The sequence below is a fragment of the Porites lutea genome, chromosome 3, assembly GCF_958299795.1.
Source record: "Porites lutea chromosome 3, jaPorLute2.1, whole genome shotgun sequence".
NCBI lineage: Eukaryota > Metazoa > Cnidaria > Anthozoa > Scleractinia > Poritidae > Porites > Porites lutea.
In genome coordinates this window covers 26,449,057-26,465,564 of record NC_133203.1, presented here as the reverse complement: position 1 = coordinate 26,465,564, position 16,508 = coordinate 26,449,057, and the positions used below count along the sequence as shown (strand labels likewise).

Here is a 16,508-nt window from a genome sequence, read left to right as displayed (position 1 = left end):
AGTGATTTTATTTGACCCGTGAAACAGTATCTAACAGCAAGTACCATATAGTTGCAAAGTAAACAAAACAAAACAATAAAATTAGAGTGTAATACTGCGAAGTATTCCGGTATTTATTTCACGGGTTAAGTGAAAACACTCTTACTTCAATAATTTTGCCCTATAATAGCATACCCTTAGAGGCAGGAGCATTTGTGCGCTAATAGAAATATGTTCCATGGTAAACCCTAGTTAAGTTTACCACAGCTTTAGTGTAGGAAATGCCATTTACCGTGGTTTATGTAAGCCCACGTATTGAAATAAGTTCTTTATAAAATAAGTGAAATAAAACCTTTATGACTAAGTGAAATTTAAGAAAATTAGTTAGTCCCTGCTGTGTAACAGTGCAGGTTTTAAAATTTACTCCATTCGTATCCACTAGTTTAAACTTGATGGATTGTAACATTGGTACATTTGAAATAATTATAGGGAGTACAAGGATTTATCACCTTCACAACTAGTGGAATTTTAGGGGAAAACATTTTTGCTGCTGTTACACATTGCAACTGTTTAACTTATTTTTAATAATTTCTTGTTATTCTTGCTTAACAGATTGTAAGTGGTGTGTTTATCTAGCATATACTTCTGCTTTTGAAGCACCAATCCAATAACTATCACCTTTACGGCATACAAAATTTTGAAAAATAAATGTCCCTGCTGTTGTATATTGCAGGTTTTACAAAATACCGTAGTAATTACTCAGGATTCTTGATACAACAAATGGTAACTTAAATATAATTGTTATTCAGTACTGTTTTACAATATGTTGTCTTTTGCAGTACATTGTATTTTCCTCAGAACTTTAAAATCTAAAAACTTTCGACAGGAGCTGGAAAGCTATGCGCACTTTTTCGAGGGCAGTGGGCATATTTCTGGCATATTTCTGGTATGTTTTTGAAGTCGTTCTAAACTAAAAGACTTTCAGCACGTGTTCGTCCCGAGTTTTTATGCTGATGAAACGCTGTTACTGGTTTTGTTTTGTTTTGTTTTGTTTTATAACATAGTATTATGCAGTTCTTGAAAACTTAGCAGTTCCTTGAAAAGTCCTTGAAAACTTTCCAGATCCTTGAAGTTAGTGAGTTTTTGCAGATCCTTGAAAAGTAATCAGTGAAAAAGCTGACTTTGCAGATCCTTTAAAAGTTCTTGAAAAGTTTCTAGATTTTTGAAAAGTTCTTGGATTCAGTGCGATCTACCTATTCTGTTGGGAAGCATTGAATTCTTGATACTACAGAGGGAATAGAAACCAACATCAGCAATGGTCATAGTTGTAACTCAAGAAAAACATTTTTAGTCTTGAAGTCGACTTTGCTTATAAGACTTAAGAAAAATTTTTTGCTGAGGCAAATTCTCTATCGGAATAATTGAACCAAGCCTTATAGCTAGTATTTCACTCATAAGAGGTTTATACTAGGAATTTTTATTGAAATATGTAATTAGGAATGAACTTGTTAATTTATTTAGGTGCACAAAAAACTGACGTCAATTTGTTAAGTCGATCAGTGAAACAGGGCTTAATAATGTCTGCATGTGAGATGTCATCACAACCATTACAGTACCATTCTCGTCCCCAGTGCTACTTGTCTTAAAATCTTGTTGACGAGTAGCTCTTGTCGCACCAAAAAATTCGAATTTTTTTATTGCCTGACAATAAAATGCATGTGCAGCAGAAATGAAATAAAGCTCTACGCATTCCATTTTACTTCCGGTCCGGATGGTAGCACGCTCGCTGGTGCGCTTTATGAAAAAATGCGAAACAAATGGCGACCATTCCCGATCAATCAGAAGGAATCGTAACCGAAGCAGTATGTCGACTGCAACGATGTCATTTTCGATTGTAATCATCGCCTTCTGTTGTAGCAGCCGAGAAGGTGAGAAGAAACGTTGAACTCTGAGAATTCAATCAGCTAATACATCAATTACTTTGTCGCTGACCATACCTCAAGAAATCATAAAATTAAAGGTTCGAATCGGCAGCGGGTTTCAGGAAACAAGGAAACCTTGAGCCAGATGAAAAGGCGAAGAAATACCACACTTGCTAAACAATTTTGTTACGTGCTGGAATAACGAGATGTCCGCGAACAAGGCATAAGTAAAAAGAACTCCCAAGTACAATATAAGGCACGTAACAAAAGTGTGACATGAGCAGTTGGTTTTGGGGGCCGGCTCCCGCCAGGGCACTAAGGCCATATGGCGCTAAGTGGTAAACTTTAATTTTTGTTTAATTTATTAATTTCAATGAATTAATTAGTCTAGAGGCAAGGAAGTGGTGGAGGTGAGATGGGAAAGGTGCATGTGTACCCTACGTAAAACATGTTCCATCTACGACATTTAGGTGTGAACATCGCAAAGTTATTTATTTGTTTCAAGTAACCCCTTGCTGTCCTTGTGGTACTATTCTCTTTAGAACACAACCAATTTGCTCTAAACGCATGCGCAGATTAGTTAGCGTTCGTGGCTTCTATATTAGGGGGAGGGTATATTGCATACGGAATCACGCACGTATGTTGAAAAATTTTGGACTGTTTAACAAAGCCGTAAAAGTGGGATTCCAACGGACATATGCGAATAATGAAGTGCAATATCTGACCCAAACGCATCTTAAGTTTAAACATTTGATGGGAAATCATTAAAACTTTGAACTGTGTAAGCGGGGACCAACGTAACAAAGTAGAAGCACCGGATCCTAATAGAGGATCTAATCAACTATGTAAATGTAAATAGACAGAAAAAAGAAATGCTGATTCAACAGTGAAGGAACTATATATTTGCCAATATTTCGAAAGGCACGGCCTTTCTTCTTCAGGGTCTTACAAATGACTGTCATTTGTAAGACCGTGAAGAAGAAAGGCCGTGCCTTTCGAAATTTTGGCAAATATATAGTTCCTTCACTGTTGAATCAGCATTTCTTTCTTCTGTCTATTAAAACTTTGGACTGTTTAACAAAGCCGTAAACGTGGGATTCCAAAGGATATATGCGAATGAAGTCCAATATCTGACCCAAATTCATCTGAAACTACAAACATATCACGGAAAATCATGTAAGACTTTGGACTGTCGATTGTTTGGCATAGCCTTGAATGTGGGATTCCAATTGATCATGATATATCCGAATAAAGTCCAATATCAAGCCAAAACGCATCTAAACTACAAACATTTAGCTGGAGCTCAGTAAAACTGTGGATTATTTTGCGTAGCCGTGAAAGTGATATTCCAATGGTGAATGAGAATAAGGTCCAATTTCTGACGTAAACGCAACTAAACTGCAAACATTTGACGGGAAATCAGTAAAACTTGGAACTGTTTGGCGTTGCCGTAAAAGCGGGATTCCTATGGATGTATGTATGGGAATCATATGAAGTGCATTATCTAGCCAATGACGCATCTAAACTACAAACATTTGATGAGAAATCAGTAAAAATGTTGATTGTTTGGCATCGCCGTGAAAGTGACATTCCAGTGGATATATGCGAATGAAGTCCAATATCTCGGACCCAAATGCAACTAAACTACAAACATTTCACGTTAAATCAGTAAAACTGTGGATGGCTTTGCATAGCCATAAAAGTGAGATTCCAATGGATGAATGATAATTAGGTCCAATATCTGTCCCAAACGCATCTAAACTACAAACAATAGACTCAAAATCAGTAAAACTGTAGACTGTTTGGTATAGCCGTAAAGGTGGTATCCCTAAGAATAAATGAGAATCGAATTAGGTCCAATCTCTGACCCAAACGCACCTATATTACAAACATTGGACGGGAAGTCGTTATTATTGGGTCTTTTATTGGGTCAAACGCATGTTTGAACGGAGTTTAAAACTATCGCTCCGTATACCAAAGTAGCGTGCGCTATTGAATCGCGGAAAACTATTTTAAACCATCTTAAGAACAAAAACTTTCCTCAGGAACACTTTAAAGTGATTTGATGGCAATCCTGAAAGCCAAATCAACAAAGTTTTCATTTAACAGTAAGGGGAGACGCTAGCTCAAACAAGCTTCACCATTTAAGGACCTGACGCCAAATGGATTCGGCGTTAACTTGCCAAAGCGTACCTCTCACTAAATTGTTGATGTACAAGAACGTACAATGTGTACAGCCGCCCCCTCAGGCTTCTCTCACGTAGAGAAACTAATATCATCAAGAACAAAAGGTGCCAAACATGAGTATAGGAAGAGCGTATATCTTATCACTAACATGACAACTGGGACATTAAAACAAACTGATCTCTCCAAACTCCCGACACGGAAAGGTTTTTTCAAGGAGACGATGAAAATGAAATATCTTGCCTTGCACGCTCTGCCAGACATCTCTGAAGCAGAAGAAAAGACCTGGAGGTCTGTATCGTTAATAGATATAACAAACGATAAGGCCCAAAAGGTTTGATGGCAAAGATCAAAGTTGGAAAGCACTTAACGGACACGGAACCTATCCTGTTGAATCTGACAGATTAAAACAGGAAATCCCTGAACTCTGTTCGCATATTTTCTTAGAAGAGATGGAGAGGAACAGCCGCGTCAAGAAGTAAAGCAAATTGGACTCATAATCAAAATGCCAAAGCTAATTCATTCCAAAGAGACAACCTGCTGTAAACGGAGAATTATTAGCTAACCAAAAGCAATATCGTGCAGTTCTTCTAATTTTTTTTATAAAGGTACCCTCTAAACCTGTGCTTTCATACTGTTGCATAGCATTCCTTTTCATGCCTTGTTCTGGCCCTATAAACTTCTGATTTCAGTTGCCTTAGTTTCTTTCTTCAATCTTTCTCCAATAATCGTCCGTGGGCCATTATTAAAAGTGTTCCTTCCAACGTTCAAGCTGATCATCAGCCTTGGCAAAGATTCCACTCGGCTTACCTTAATTGATTAGGTCTCCTTCTACCAAGAATTCATGTTGTTACATTGAGCTAGCCTGTTAAAGGAGCTCAGTCACGCCGGGTATTTTGAGTTATTTTGAGCATCGACAAAATTACTGTTAAATTGAAGGAAACCTGAAAATAATACTTTACCAAGATAGAAAAACACCCAAGAGATCATAACAAAGCATAAAGGAACAAGGATCAGGGGTACCCAACGACAATTTTCAGAAAAATATCTGTTCGGAAGACGATTTGAGATCTAGAATTTTCGGAACATTTGTTGTAACCGTGACTGAGCCCCTTTAACATCGCCCTAACTTGAAGCTTTTATAGCATCTGTGGCTATCTTGTTGATAGAGGACCTCTTGTCTGTTCGACATGCTATATGTTTACTTGCTTTCCTTTGATTCCATGCTGTTGCATTGCATTTCCTCTAGTCAGTATACGCCATGTCCGGGCCCTTTCAGCTTCCGTTTTCAGTTGCATTGCTTTCACTTCTTTCTTCAATCTTCCTCCGAGCGTCCGTGAGCCATGCCATTTCTTTCTGTTTGAATTAATCTTCTCAAAACATCTTCACTTGTCTTTAATAGTATTCCAGTCACATCACTTCTCCTTCTTGGCTTCTTGTCCCAATCTAGGATCCAATAGCTCAAAGCGATTTTTTAGTTTTAACTTGTCATAAATTATGTAATTATGACGTCACAATGTGCGCAATGTGCTTCTAAGATTCACACAATAAAGAAAACAGGTATCTTGACCATCGTGATACTATGTCGTTACAGTAATTGTAACATTGGTGCCGAGACCAGGATAAAATGACAGAGGATATAAGCAAAATGAAATCGATCCGAGCAGCCTGCAAAAGAACACTGTACACAAGATTTTAAAAAAGCGAAAAAACTCATAACTTCAAACAGTTCAGATCACGCTGAATTGGAGGCGCTCGTGGACAGACTCACACGAAGAGCTGGGGAAATAGCGCAGATGGATGCTAAGATTGTGATGTCTTTGGAGACAGAAGAAGATATTCTAAAAGACACAGAATCAGCCCTTTTGTTTCAAGACAATATATCGGACTGGCAATTCAAAATTAAACAATTTCTAAAGAGTAAACAAGAAACACCGGAGAGTCAGTTCCATCATAGTAGTTTCAAACAAGCACCAACACCTCGAATACATATAAATCTACCCAAGATAAACATCAAATCCTTTGAACGAGATCCACTTGAAAGGCTCACATTCTGGGATAGCTTTAGTGCAGCTATCGATAAAAATCTTGAACTGAGTGATGTTGAAAAAATGAATTATCTAAATGGAATGCTTAAAGGAGAAGCAGCGCGCGCTATCTCCGGGCTGCCATTGACTGAAGAAAATTATAGAAAGGCAACTGAGCTATTAAAAGAGCGTTTTGGCAAAACCCAAAATTTGACCAACGCTTACATGGAATCATTATCCAAGATCCACGCGCCATCTAGTGACACTAAAAATTTAAGGGAGTTTCACGATATATGCGAAGCCAATATTCGTGGCTTAGAAACACGTGGAGTAATGACCGAATCATATGGAAGTTTGCTAATTCCCATACTACTAAAGAAAATACCCGAGGACATACGCCGCTTAATATTCAGAGCAGATCCTTTAGCAGATAGCTCCCTGGATAGATTGAGCGTAGCCATACGACAAGAAATTGAAACACGAGAGAAAAGCCACATATCCTCTCTAGAAGATTCCACATCTGTTGCCATAGACGGAGAAGTATTCGTACCAACCGCTGGCGCTCTAGTAACCAATGCTCAACAAAAACAAAGATTTCTCAACAGAAGATCGAAAGTATCACGACCATGCACCTACTGCGCGGAAATACACCGCCCAGAGAAATGTGACAAAATAACATCTGTAGAGGAACGGCGATCTATCCTTCAACGCCAACAAAGATGTCTAAACTGTCTTGGACTCAAACACACGAAAATTGAATGCTACTCTTAAGGTCGATGTCTGAAATGTAAGAAGAAACACCATACTTCAATTTGCGAAGAAAAACAAGAAAATCCAACACAAAGATCATCATATCAAATGAAAGAAAACAGAAATTCAAACAGTAGTCAGTCACCTACAAATACCATAGCGAAGAACACAACCCACTTGGGAGCAACACATTCCCTTCATCCTACAAATCATATCCTGATGCAATCCGCCATCACAAAGATAAGTGGAGCCGGTAAACAATATCGTCAAGCTCGCATCCTGTTCGATACGGGATCACAAAGAACCTTTATTACTCAAGATATGAAGCACAAACTTGAACTACAAACAATGGGAAAAGAACTCCTGGATATAACTACATTCGGCTCATTTCAAAGTACAAGAAAAACATATGATATTGTCTCATTTTCGCTATCGACAGAAAAGGAGAATATCAAAATAAAAGCGCTGGTAACTCCAATTATTTGTCCACCGCTATCAGTCATGATGAAGAATCTGAAGATACCTCCTGAATTAAAAGGACTCAAACTTGCAGATCGTTTGCAATCATCACAAAATCGTGACGTAGATATCATCATTGGAAACGACTATTATGGTCAGCTGATTACAGGAAAAATAATAAAAACTGAAAACGAAGCCTTGATTGCTATAGAAAGCAAATTCGGTTGGCTCCTGTCAGGACCCGTTCAAAACGAGAGCAACCATGAAAACGACTTAAACCCACTGTGTCAAAGGATCGAAATCATGCCAGTAGAAGAGTCAAAACTCGACAACTTATTAACCAAGTTCTGGGATATCAACAAAATACCAGAAGAAAGCGACAAAAATGATGAAATCATCATAAAATTTCAGAAGACTATCCGATTTAACAAGGTAACTGGCAGATACAACGTAAGACTCCCATGGAAACTAAACAAACACGATCTACCAACAAACCTCATTTTAAGCAAAAGACGATTGAACAGTCTTCTAAACAGCCTCAACAAGAAAGACCCAGGACTTATTAAGAAATACAACGAACAACTCCTTGAACAAGTTAATCTCGGTTTCATAGAGAAAGTGGGGAACCTCAATCTTCACGAAGGCATTTTGCATTACATTCCCCACTTCCCTGTTTTTAAAACAGACAGCGCGACAACCAAGATGCGCATAGTTTATGACGCATCTGCCAGAGTGTCATCAGAAGCATTGAGTCTTAATGACTGTCTACACACAGGTCCAAATCTAATGCAGGATCTAACTGGTATCCTACTAAAGTTCAGAACCCACAGAATAGCGTTCACAGCAGATAATGAAAAAGCTTTCTTACAAATCGAACTAAATAACCAAGACAGGGACGCTACTAGATTCTTATGGCTAAAAGACATAAACAAATCCGTTAACAGTGTGGACAATTTGGAAGCTTACAGATTTTGCCGCGTTCTATTTGGAGCAGCGCCCTCACCCTTTCTACTAAACGCAACAATACGATATTACCTCAACGAAAAAGATAACTGGATAACGAAGGACCTAACAGAGAACATGTATATGGACAATGTGGTCACAGGAACTAATTGTGACGATAAAGCCTTAGAATATTATTCTTTGTCGCGAAGTTATCTACAAGAAGCAGGCATGAATCTACGACAGTGGTCCTCTAACTCAACCGCTTTAAATCTCAGAGCACAAGAAGATAATGCACGTGCAGCTCAAACGACAAAAATCCTAGGACTCACTTGGAACTCAACAAATGACATGCTATCCCTTTCACTAGAAAAAATGATCAGAAAATCAGAAGCTATCACAAAACGTACTAAGAGATCCACGATCAGCTTTGCGTCAAAATTGTTTGACCCCCTGGGCTATGTTGAACCCATTACAGTTAAAGCAAAGATCATGATCCAGGATCTATGGAAACAAAACTTAAGCTGGGATGAGGATGTTCCAAGCGAACATAAAGACCAATGGCTTAACTGGATCAGCAATATCAGCAATTTGACGTCGGTTGAAATACCCAGACTATACTTCCTCACAAGCATTTCTAATAGGCAACTTCATATATTCTGCGACAGCAGCCAACTAGCTTACGGAGCAGTAGCCTACCTAAGAGGAATGTCAGGAGCTGAAATATACACCGCGTTCACAATGGCTAAAACCAAAGTTGCACCCATTAAAACACAGACCCTTCCACGACTGGAACTGTTAGCAGCACTCTTAGGAGCGCAGTTATCTGAATATCTAACCAAGACACTACAGCTCACCAAAACCAAATGCGAAGTCAAATGCGAAGGATTGATTCCCAAATAGTGTTATCTTGGATATCATCTACTAAACAATTACCACAATTTGTTCGTACGCGAGTACACAAGATAAAAGAAATAACATCATCCAACACATGGAGATTTTGCCCAACATCGATGAATCCAGCCGACTTGCTGACTCTGGGACTTAATACAAAAATATTCAACGACAGGAAACAGCTATGGTTTCAAGGACCGCCATGGCTGAGAGAGCCAGAAGACAAATGGCCTCCACAACCCGGAACATCAATCCATGCACAGTACGAGAGCCCACAATTGGCAGTTATAGTTATGCCAGATATTGAAGAAAGTCCAAACATACTGAACATCATTGACTTAACGAAATACAGCACTCTAATACGCGTAGTCAGAGTCACTGTCCTTCTTGTCCTCTTTGCAAGAAAGTGGAAAGCACCCGAAGTGTATAATGATAACATCCTCACCACAAAAGAAATGCTGGAAGCCAGAAATTTGTTACTAAAAGCAACTCAACAAATAACTTACAAACAAGAAATATCAAAAGAACAGCGATAAATTCAAAAAACCTGCCATCGTACGACAACTCAATCTTTATCTTGACGATGAAGACCTACTTCGCTGTCGTGGAAGGTTACAGTACACAGATCTACCCTAGGATGCAAAGTTTCCCATCCTCATGCCAAAAGATAATTACTTGACTACACTCCTCGTCCAATCTATGCACAAGATGGTTATGCATGGTGGAGTTTGTGAAACACTAACTCACATCAGACAAACATATTGGATACCACAAGGTCGACAGTTAGTTAAAAGAATCATCTCCAAGTGCGTGACATGTAGAAAAACCCAAGGACCACCATTTCGATCTGTACCCACACCACCTTTACCGAAATCAAGAGTTCTACAATCACAGGCCTTTCAATTTACAGGCATCGATTACCCAGGTCCTCTTTATGTTCGTGACCAAGGAAATCAAACTTCCTCTAAAGTTTATATTGGTCTATTCACTTGTGCCGCAGTACGAGCTATACACCTCGAGTTAGTGGAAGATCAGACAACCCAGGCATTTCTTAGGGCATTCAGAAGATTCATTAGTCGACGAGGTGTTCCCGAATGTATCATTTCTGACAATGCAAAAACCTTCAAAGCTGGAGCTCAAGAACTCCAAACGATAAAAAACCAAGTCCTCAAGCCAAATGCATCACAACAGTTCCTCGCCAACCATAACATCACTTGGAAATTCATAACAGAACGAGCCCCGTGGTGGGGAGGATTCTACGAAAGACTTATTGGACTAGTGAAAAGATGTCTCAAAAAAACTATAGGCAAAGCCTATCTGAACATGGTTGAACTAAACACCATACTCATTGAGGTAGAGGCAGTGTTAAACAGCCGTCCCTTGACATATCCTTACGTGGATATTAACGACCCCTCTCCATTAACTCCATCGCATTTCTTATGTGGACACCGTCTTCTGACATTACCAGACACAAGAGTTAGCGTCAAAGAATCAGATCCAGACTATATCCCAACTGATGTTTCAATAAAAGAGCTAACGAAGAGAGCAAAGTATCACGAGATAGTGATACAAGCCTTCTGGACACGATGGCAAAAGGAATATCTGACAAGCCTGCGTGAATATAACTCTTACCAAAAGAAAGCATCAAACAAGACAGCAGTTGCTATAGGAGACGTTGTTCTCATACATGATAATGTACCACGTAATCAGTGGAAAATAGGTGTTGTTACTGATTTACATAAAGGGAAAGACGGATTAGTCAGATCTGTCTCTTTAAGAATAAGTTGTGGTAGTGAACTATGAAGACCCATAGAGAAGCTTTATCCATTAGAAGTGTCGAGCGAGAACAATGCACAAGGTATTGAGAAGGAAGACAAAGAAGCTATAACCGATAAACGACGTTTCCCAGTACGACTTGCCGCTCAGAAGGCAATTCATAGAATCCGTGAACAATCACAAATGAATACTTGACATGAACGATATCAGATTCATTACGATACTATTCTTAAACTTTTATCCTTTGCTAATCATTCCATATTATTTCTTATCTAATCGGTCCGGGAGAGTGTCATAAATTATGTAATTATGACGTCACAATGTGCGCAATGTACTTCTAAGATTCACACAATAAAGAAAACAGGTATCTTGACCATCGTGATACTATGTCGTTACAGTAATTGTAACATAACTAGAATTCCCTCCTATATCTTCCGAATTATGTTTTCCCACGCCATATCGCCTTGAAAAGAACTTCTGGATTCACCGTCGGTTAATTTTGATGTCATCAGTTTTGCTCTCGGTTCCTGCATTTGGTGAGCTAAGAGAGAACTGACAATGCTCGAATACGCGTGTATTATTCGTCGGGGCAGAAAAGTTATCTTGTCAATCTTATAGATGAAACTGACCGAGCTTTGCTGAAGCGTAAGTGGCGACTACATGACTGAGCTAAATAAACAGCGATTGAAAGGCTTACCGAATGCCAGTTGGACGAACTTCTCTTGGGCTAATGACATTACGAAAACGTGGCTTGCATTGGCCGCTGATCAGTACTGTTCAAAATGGCTGCAACGATGTCGAATTTTGGGCTTCTTTGGGGACGAATTTCATAATTGTAAGGAAAACCTGCACTTTAGAGGCTGAAATTTCAGTGAACTTGGTAAGAGGGTTAGCGTTGACAAAAACTTTACGTTTTTTTTGGCTGATGTACTTGTAGCTTCTCCGAGTTAATTCTCAGTAAAGGTCACAAACCTGTGATTTTCCTTCCTGAATGGCGGTTTCTGATATTAAAAGTCAACACACCAGGGGCACCCAACGAGAATATAGTTCAAAACCACATAAACATAGCATTGTTAAACGTATTTCAGTATTTAAACGGTAGATATAGCCATATTTTTATCCCCTAAAAATTTTTCATCTGTTCGGATTTCCTAGCTGAAAGTTAAGTGACCCGAAAATTGTAGGGATCAAAACTTACCTTTTGGAAAATTTTAGCCAGAAAAAAGGCTCCCGAAAATTCTAGGTGACCTTTTTAGGGTAAAATCCGTTAAAAATAGGCAATTATACCATTTTTTAGATGTCCGAAAATCCTAGGAGAGGCAGGCAAGTAAGAAATTTTACAACAAATGTTCTGAAAATTCTAGATCTCAAATCGTCTTCCGAACAGATATTTTTCCGAAAATTGTCGTTGGGTGCCCCCTGCCTACACTAGCATCGCGTGAAGAGAATCTTTATTGGCACTTTTCCGAGAAGAAACATTGCACGACAAATCCGCAAAGTACACGTTACAGGTTAAATTTTGCTCTAAACCTACGCGCATGGATGAAGGTTGTGTGAAGAAAACGTATCCTGCCGCCAATACTTCCACCTCCTTCTAATAAATTGCTTTCGAATAACTCGAGCGGAGTCCACCAAGAAGCATGAATGACTTGCCAGTAATTGGATACCCATTTTCGCACAAAACTCATTTTGGAGAGACATCAACGTTTTTTCGCCGGTGCTTTATTCCAAACGGTTTTGGACAATGTTAATACGTGAAAAGGTAAGCTTTGGTTTCAATAACCTTGAAATATGTGATAAAATCTACCGATAATCATTCAGTGATCATCTCTTTCAGTCTCTTTTCATTCAACTTCAAATGTCTCAAAGATTTCTCAAAAATGTTTCAAAAGCATATTCTTAGATTTCATAGATCTTCGTGGGTCCTGAAATGTGCGTTGGACTCTATAAAAGAGAGCGATTTGTGTCCTGCGAGTATAAGGATGCCAGATGATTTCAAGGTTGGGACTCTCTCTCCTCCACAGTTCGCACAGAAGCAAAGAAGATTCCCCTCAGCAAATTAGAGTGCGAAAAAGAGTTATGGCAGGAGCCCTAAACCAATATGGCCAACATCCCGGGAGAGGGTTTAAGGAGGTAGGCTTTTGTTGCTAACCACGTATTTGTCAATTCACCTTCTATGAAAATGCTTTTCACTGCTTATGTTTTGTAAAGACTTGAGATTATTAATCAAATTCAACCACACAGAAAATTTACAAAACAGAGGTTGTGTTTTCACTAGGCCGATTAACTAGCTGAACATTCTTCCTAGGTGTTTGTTTACAGACCGACATTAGCTACTTAAACATGACATCTGTTTTTACTGCGTAGTTACTAAAACACGGAACGACCTAAAACCACCTAAAACCACCTAAAACCATCTACAACCACCTAAAACCACCTACAACCACCTCAAAAAATTCAACAACCACCTACAACCATCTACAACCACCTCAAAAACATCTACAACCACTCGCAAACAATCTAAAATCATCTAAAACAGGGTATAAATGTCTGAAATAGTTTCACACATGTATGTAGTCCCGCAGAATCCTTTAGTCTAGTGTGAACGTGTCTCACTTGTAGAGCCTGATTTTATACAGCTATTAACCCGTTTGCAAGAATTAGAAAACCTTATATAATGATATTTGATAATTCTTTTCAGCAAAATGAATCAAAATGTTCTTACCAGTAACGTCCCTTGGCGGGGAGGGAAGACCCGAATATGTGATCCAAATTTTTCGTTCCGTTTTAGCTCGTAAAGTTCCAGCTACTCTAGCCTGTGCCAGGCTCTCAGATAGTATAGTGGGGACGTATTTACAACAAGCAAAGCGAAAATAAGAAGCGTGCATATCCCATCACTCCTAAGAAGAGGGCCGGGGTGAAAGTTGGGTTCCAAAACATAATAAAAGTATATAAAAATCGAGATAAATTACTTTAAATACAATCATTCACTATTACAATTTTTCAACCCATTTTTATTAATTTCGGCTCGTCTTAACTTGTTTTCTTCTGAATCCATTGCATTATAGATTTTTTAAAATAACATTTTTAACAATGATTACACCTACTAGTCTCCGTTTCCTGTGTCGTGACGCAAAGGGAGTTCAGCCTTGCGTGGTGACACAGGAAACGGGTGTGAAAGACACTAGGGTTCATCTAAAGGAGTCACCTGGAATGAACAAACATGTTTGGCGGATGAAATGCTAAAAAAAATTAACTTGTTCTTAGGAATGAAATCCGCAACCTCAGAACAAAACAGCAGTGAAGCAGACTCCGAGAGAGAGAGAAACCCTGCCTTGTGCCATTGCGTAAACAAATGAAACGTGAACCAAAACGTCTCACTGGTACTCAGGGTAGAAAAAGCCAAATCAAGTCAGTCTTTCGACTACGAGTTTGTTATTTTATTTTATTATTTTTTGTGACTTGATAGTTCATTTTGTAAAGTTCTTTAAGTCTTTTAATACACTTAGCATGATCTTGCATTTCATTTCGTGACTTAAGCCAATGGTTGATGATACAAGGGACCAGGGAGAGTAAGATTTTAGGGGGAAGTGGATGTTTTGTTCGATTCTCGTATTTCGTGTTCGTGACATGTTGTCGTCTCGCCTTATTTCAGACATTTATACCTTGTTTCAGATGGTTTTAGATTGTTTGCGAGTGGTTGTAGATGTTTTTGAGGTGGCTGTAGGTGGTTTTAGGTGGTTGTAGATGGTTTTAGGTGGTTTTAGGTGGTTTTAGGTCGTTCCATGTTTTAGTAACTACGAGAGTCACGTGTAGTGAGCTTGGGCCGCCCGTGTTTTGGGATCGCCATTCAAAGGATATGTCACGGAGGTTAGAAATTAAATATTGAGCAAATTATCTTAAAATGAGATGTGCACATCTATACATATGAAGTAATTTCAACTACTGTGGTTTACCTAGCGGCTCAGAGCTTTTGTGCGGGGGTAAGATTTAACAGAGAATGCAAGAATACAATAAAATGTTCAAAACATATCGCTCGATTGCCCCTAAGGTGGTTGAAAACTAGCAAAAAAAGTTAGGACATTAGAAATTGCAGATATTTTGGTATGTGAGGTTTGAGTAAAGAGTGAAAGACAAATGAAAAGACGTTGTTTATGAGGACATCGACAGTGTTTACCCTTCGTGCTATCAACCTCAATCAGCTCGCCATCGGTCCCCCGGTTAGACAGGCATCAAACAAAATACTGAGCAGATCGGGTCAGACTTTTTCCTTGCGTTTCGGCTGGTTAGAATCGTGAGAGGTTCTAATTAATGTTGACACTGGCACTGATTGCGCGCCACTTCACGGCAAAAAGCCTAGCAAAAATTGTCGGACGTCAGTTTTGGGATCGCCATTCAAAAGACTTGTCACAGAGGTTAGAAATTAAATATTGAGCAAATTATGTTGTGAGATGTGTGCATCTGTGCATATCAACTAATTTTTACTACTGTGTTTTACCTAGCGGCTCAGATTTTTTTGTCGATAATGAGACCTTAATGCATCATAACTCTGTTTATAGTGGTTTCGATTACCAGACTTTTTTCGGGAAAGGAGCCCGCGCTCCTCCCCCGAACTCAGGAACGTAGACCGGACACGAGAGAGCGGGGAAAAGCAAGCCTATGGTTATAGAAAATTATAAGATTTATCAGCCGGAGAATGAGAGAATACAGTAACATGTTTAAAGCATATCGCTTGATTGCGTTTAGTTAGAGAGTTGATTTTGCCAGTTCGGTGATATTAGCTGGCACGAAAAAGTTAGGACATCAGCAATTGCAGATATTTTGGTATGTGAGGTTTGAGTAAGGAGTGAAAGACGATTGAAAAGACGTTGTTTATGAAGACATCGACAGTGTTTACCCTTCTTGCTATCAACCTCGATCAGCTCGCCTTTGGTCCCCGTAGACAGGTATCACACACCGTTGAATACTAAGATAAGCGCAGATCGGGTCAAACTTTTTCCTTGCGTTTCGGCTGGTTAGAATAGAATCGTTAGAGGTTTTCATGTTAATGGGGACACTGGCACATTGCGCACCCCTCCTCACGGCAAAAATTGTCGGGCGTCAGTTTTGGGATCGCCATTCAAAGATTTGTCACGGAGGTTAGAAATTAAATATTGAGCAAATTATCTTAAAATGAGACGTGCACATCTATACATATGAAGTAATTTCAACTACTGTGGTTTACCTAGCGGCTCAGAGTTTTTTGTGCCGGGGTAAGATTTAACAGAGAATGCAAGAATACAATAAAATGTTCAAAGCATATCGCTCGATTGCCTCTAAGGTGGTTTGACCAATTCGTTGTTAAAAACTGGCGCGAAAAAGTTAGGACATTAGAAATTGCAGATATTTTGGTATGTGCGGTTTGAGTAAGGAGTAAAAGACAAATGAAAAGACGTTGTTTATGAGAACATCGACAGTGTTTACCCTTCGTGCTATCAACCTCGATGAGCTCGCCATCGGTCCCCTTAGACAGCCGAGGCATTACACAAAATACTGAGCAGATCGGGTCAGACTTTTTCCTTGCGGCTCGGCGTGT

The 16,508-nt window shown here is 39.1% G+C and overlaps 3 protein-coding genes across 3 annotated transcripts; all 3 read left to right on the top strand.

Annotated features, from left to right (window-relative positions):
• The first annotated feature begins 5,881 nt into the window (after window positions 1-5,881).
• On the top strand, window positions 5,882-6,883 carry LOC140932056 (uncharacterized). The gene has a single exon (XM_073381719.1). The coding sequence runs from the start codon at window positions 5,882-5,884 to the stop codon at window positions 6,881-6,883; it is 1,002 nt and encodes a 333-aa protein (XP_073237820.1).
• An 87-nt stretch (window positions 6,884-6,970) lies between these two features.
• On the top strand, window positions 6,971-9,166 carry LOC140932055 (uncharacterized). The gene has a single exon (XM_073381718.1). The coding sequence runs from the start codon at window positions 6,971-6,973 to the stop codon at window positions 9,164-9,166; it is 2,196 nt and encodes a 731-aa protein (XP_073237819.1).
• Window positions 9,167-9,865: 699 nt separating this feature from the next.
• Window positions 9,866-10,960, top strand: LOC140932054 (uncharacterized). Its single transcript, XM_073381717.1, has one exon. It carries the CDS (start codon window positions 9,866-9,868, stop codon window positions 10,958-10,960), a length of 1,095 nt encoding a protein of 364 aa, XP_073237818.1.
• Window positions 10,961-16,508: the final 5,548 nt, after the last annotated feature.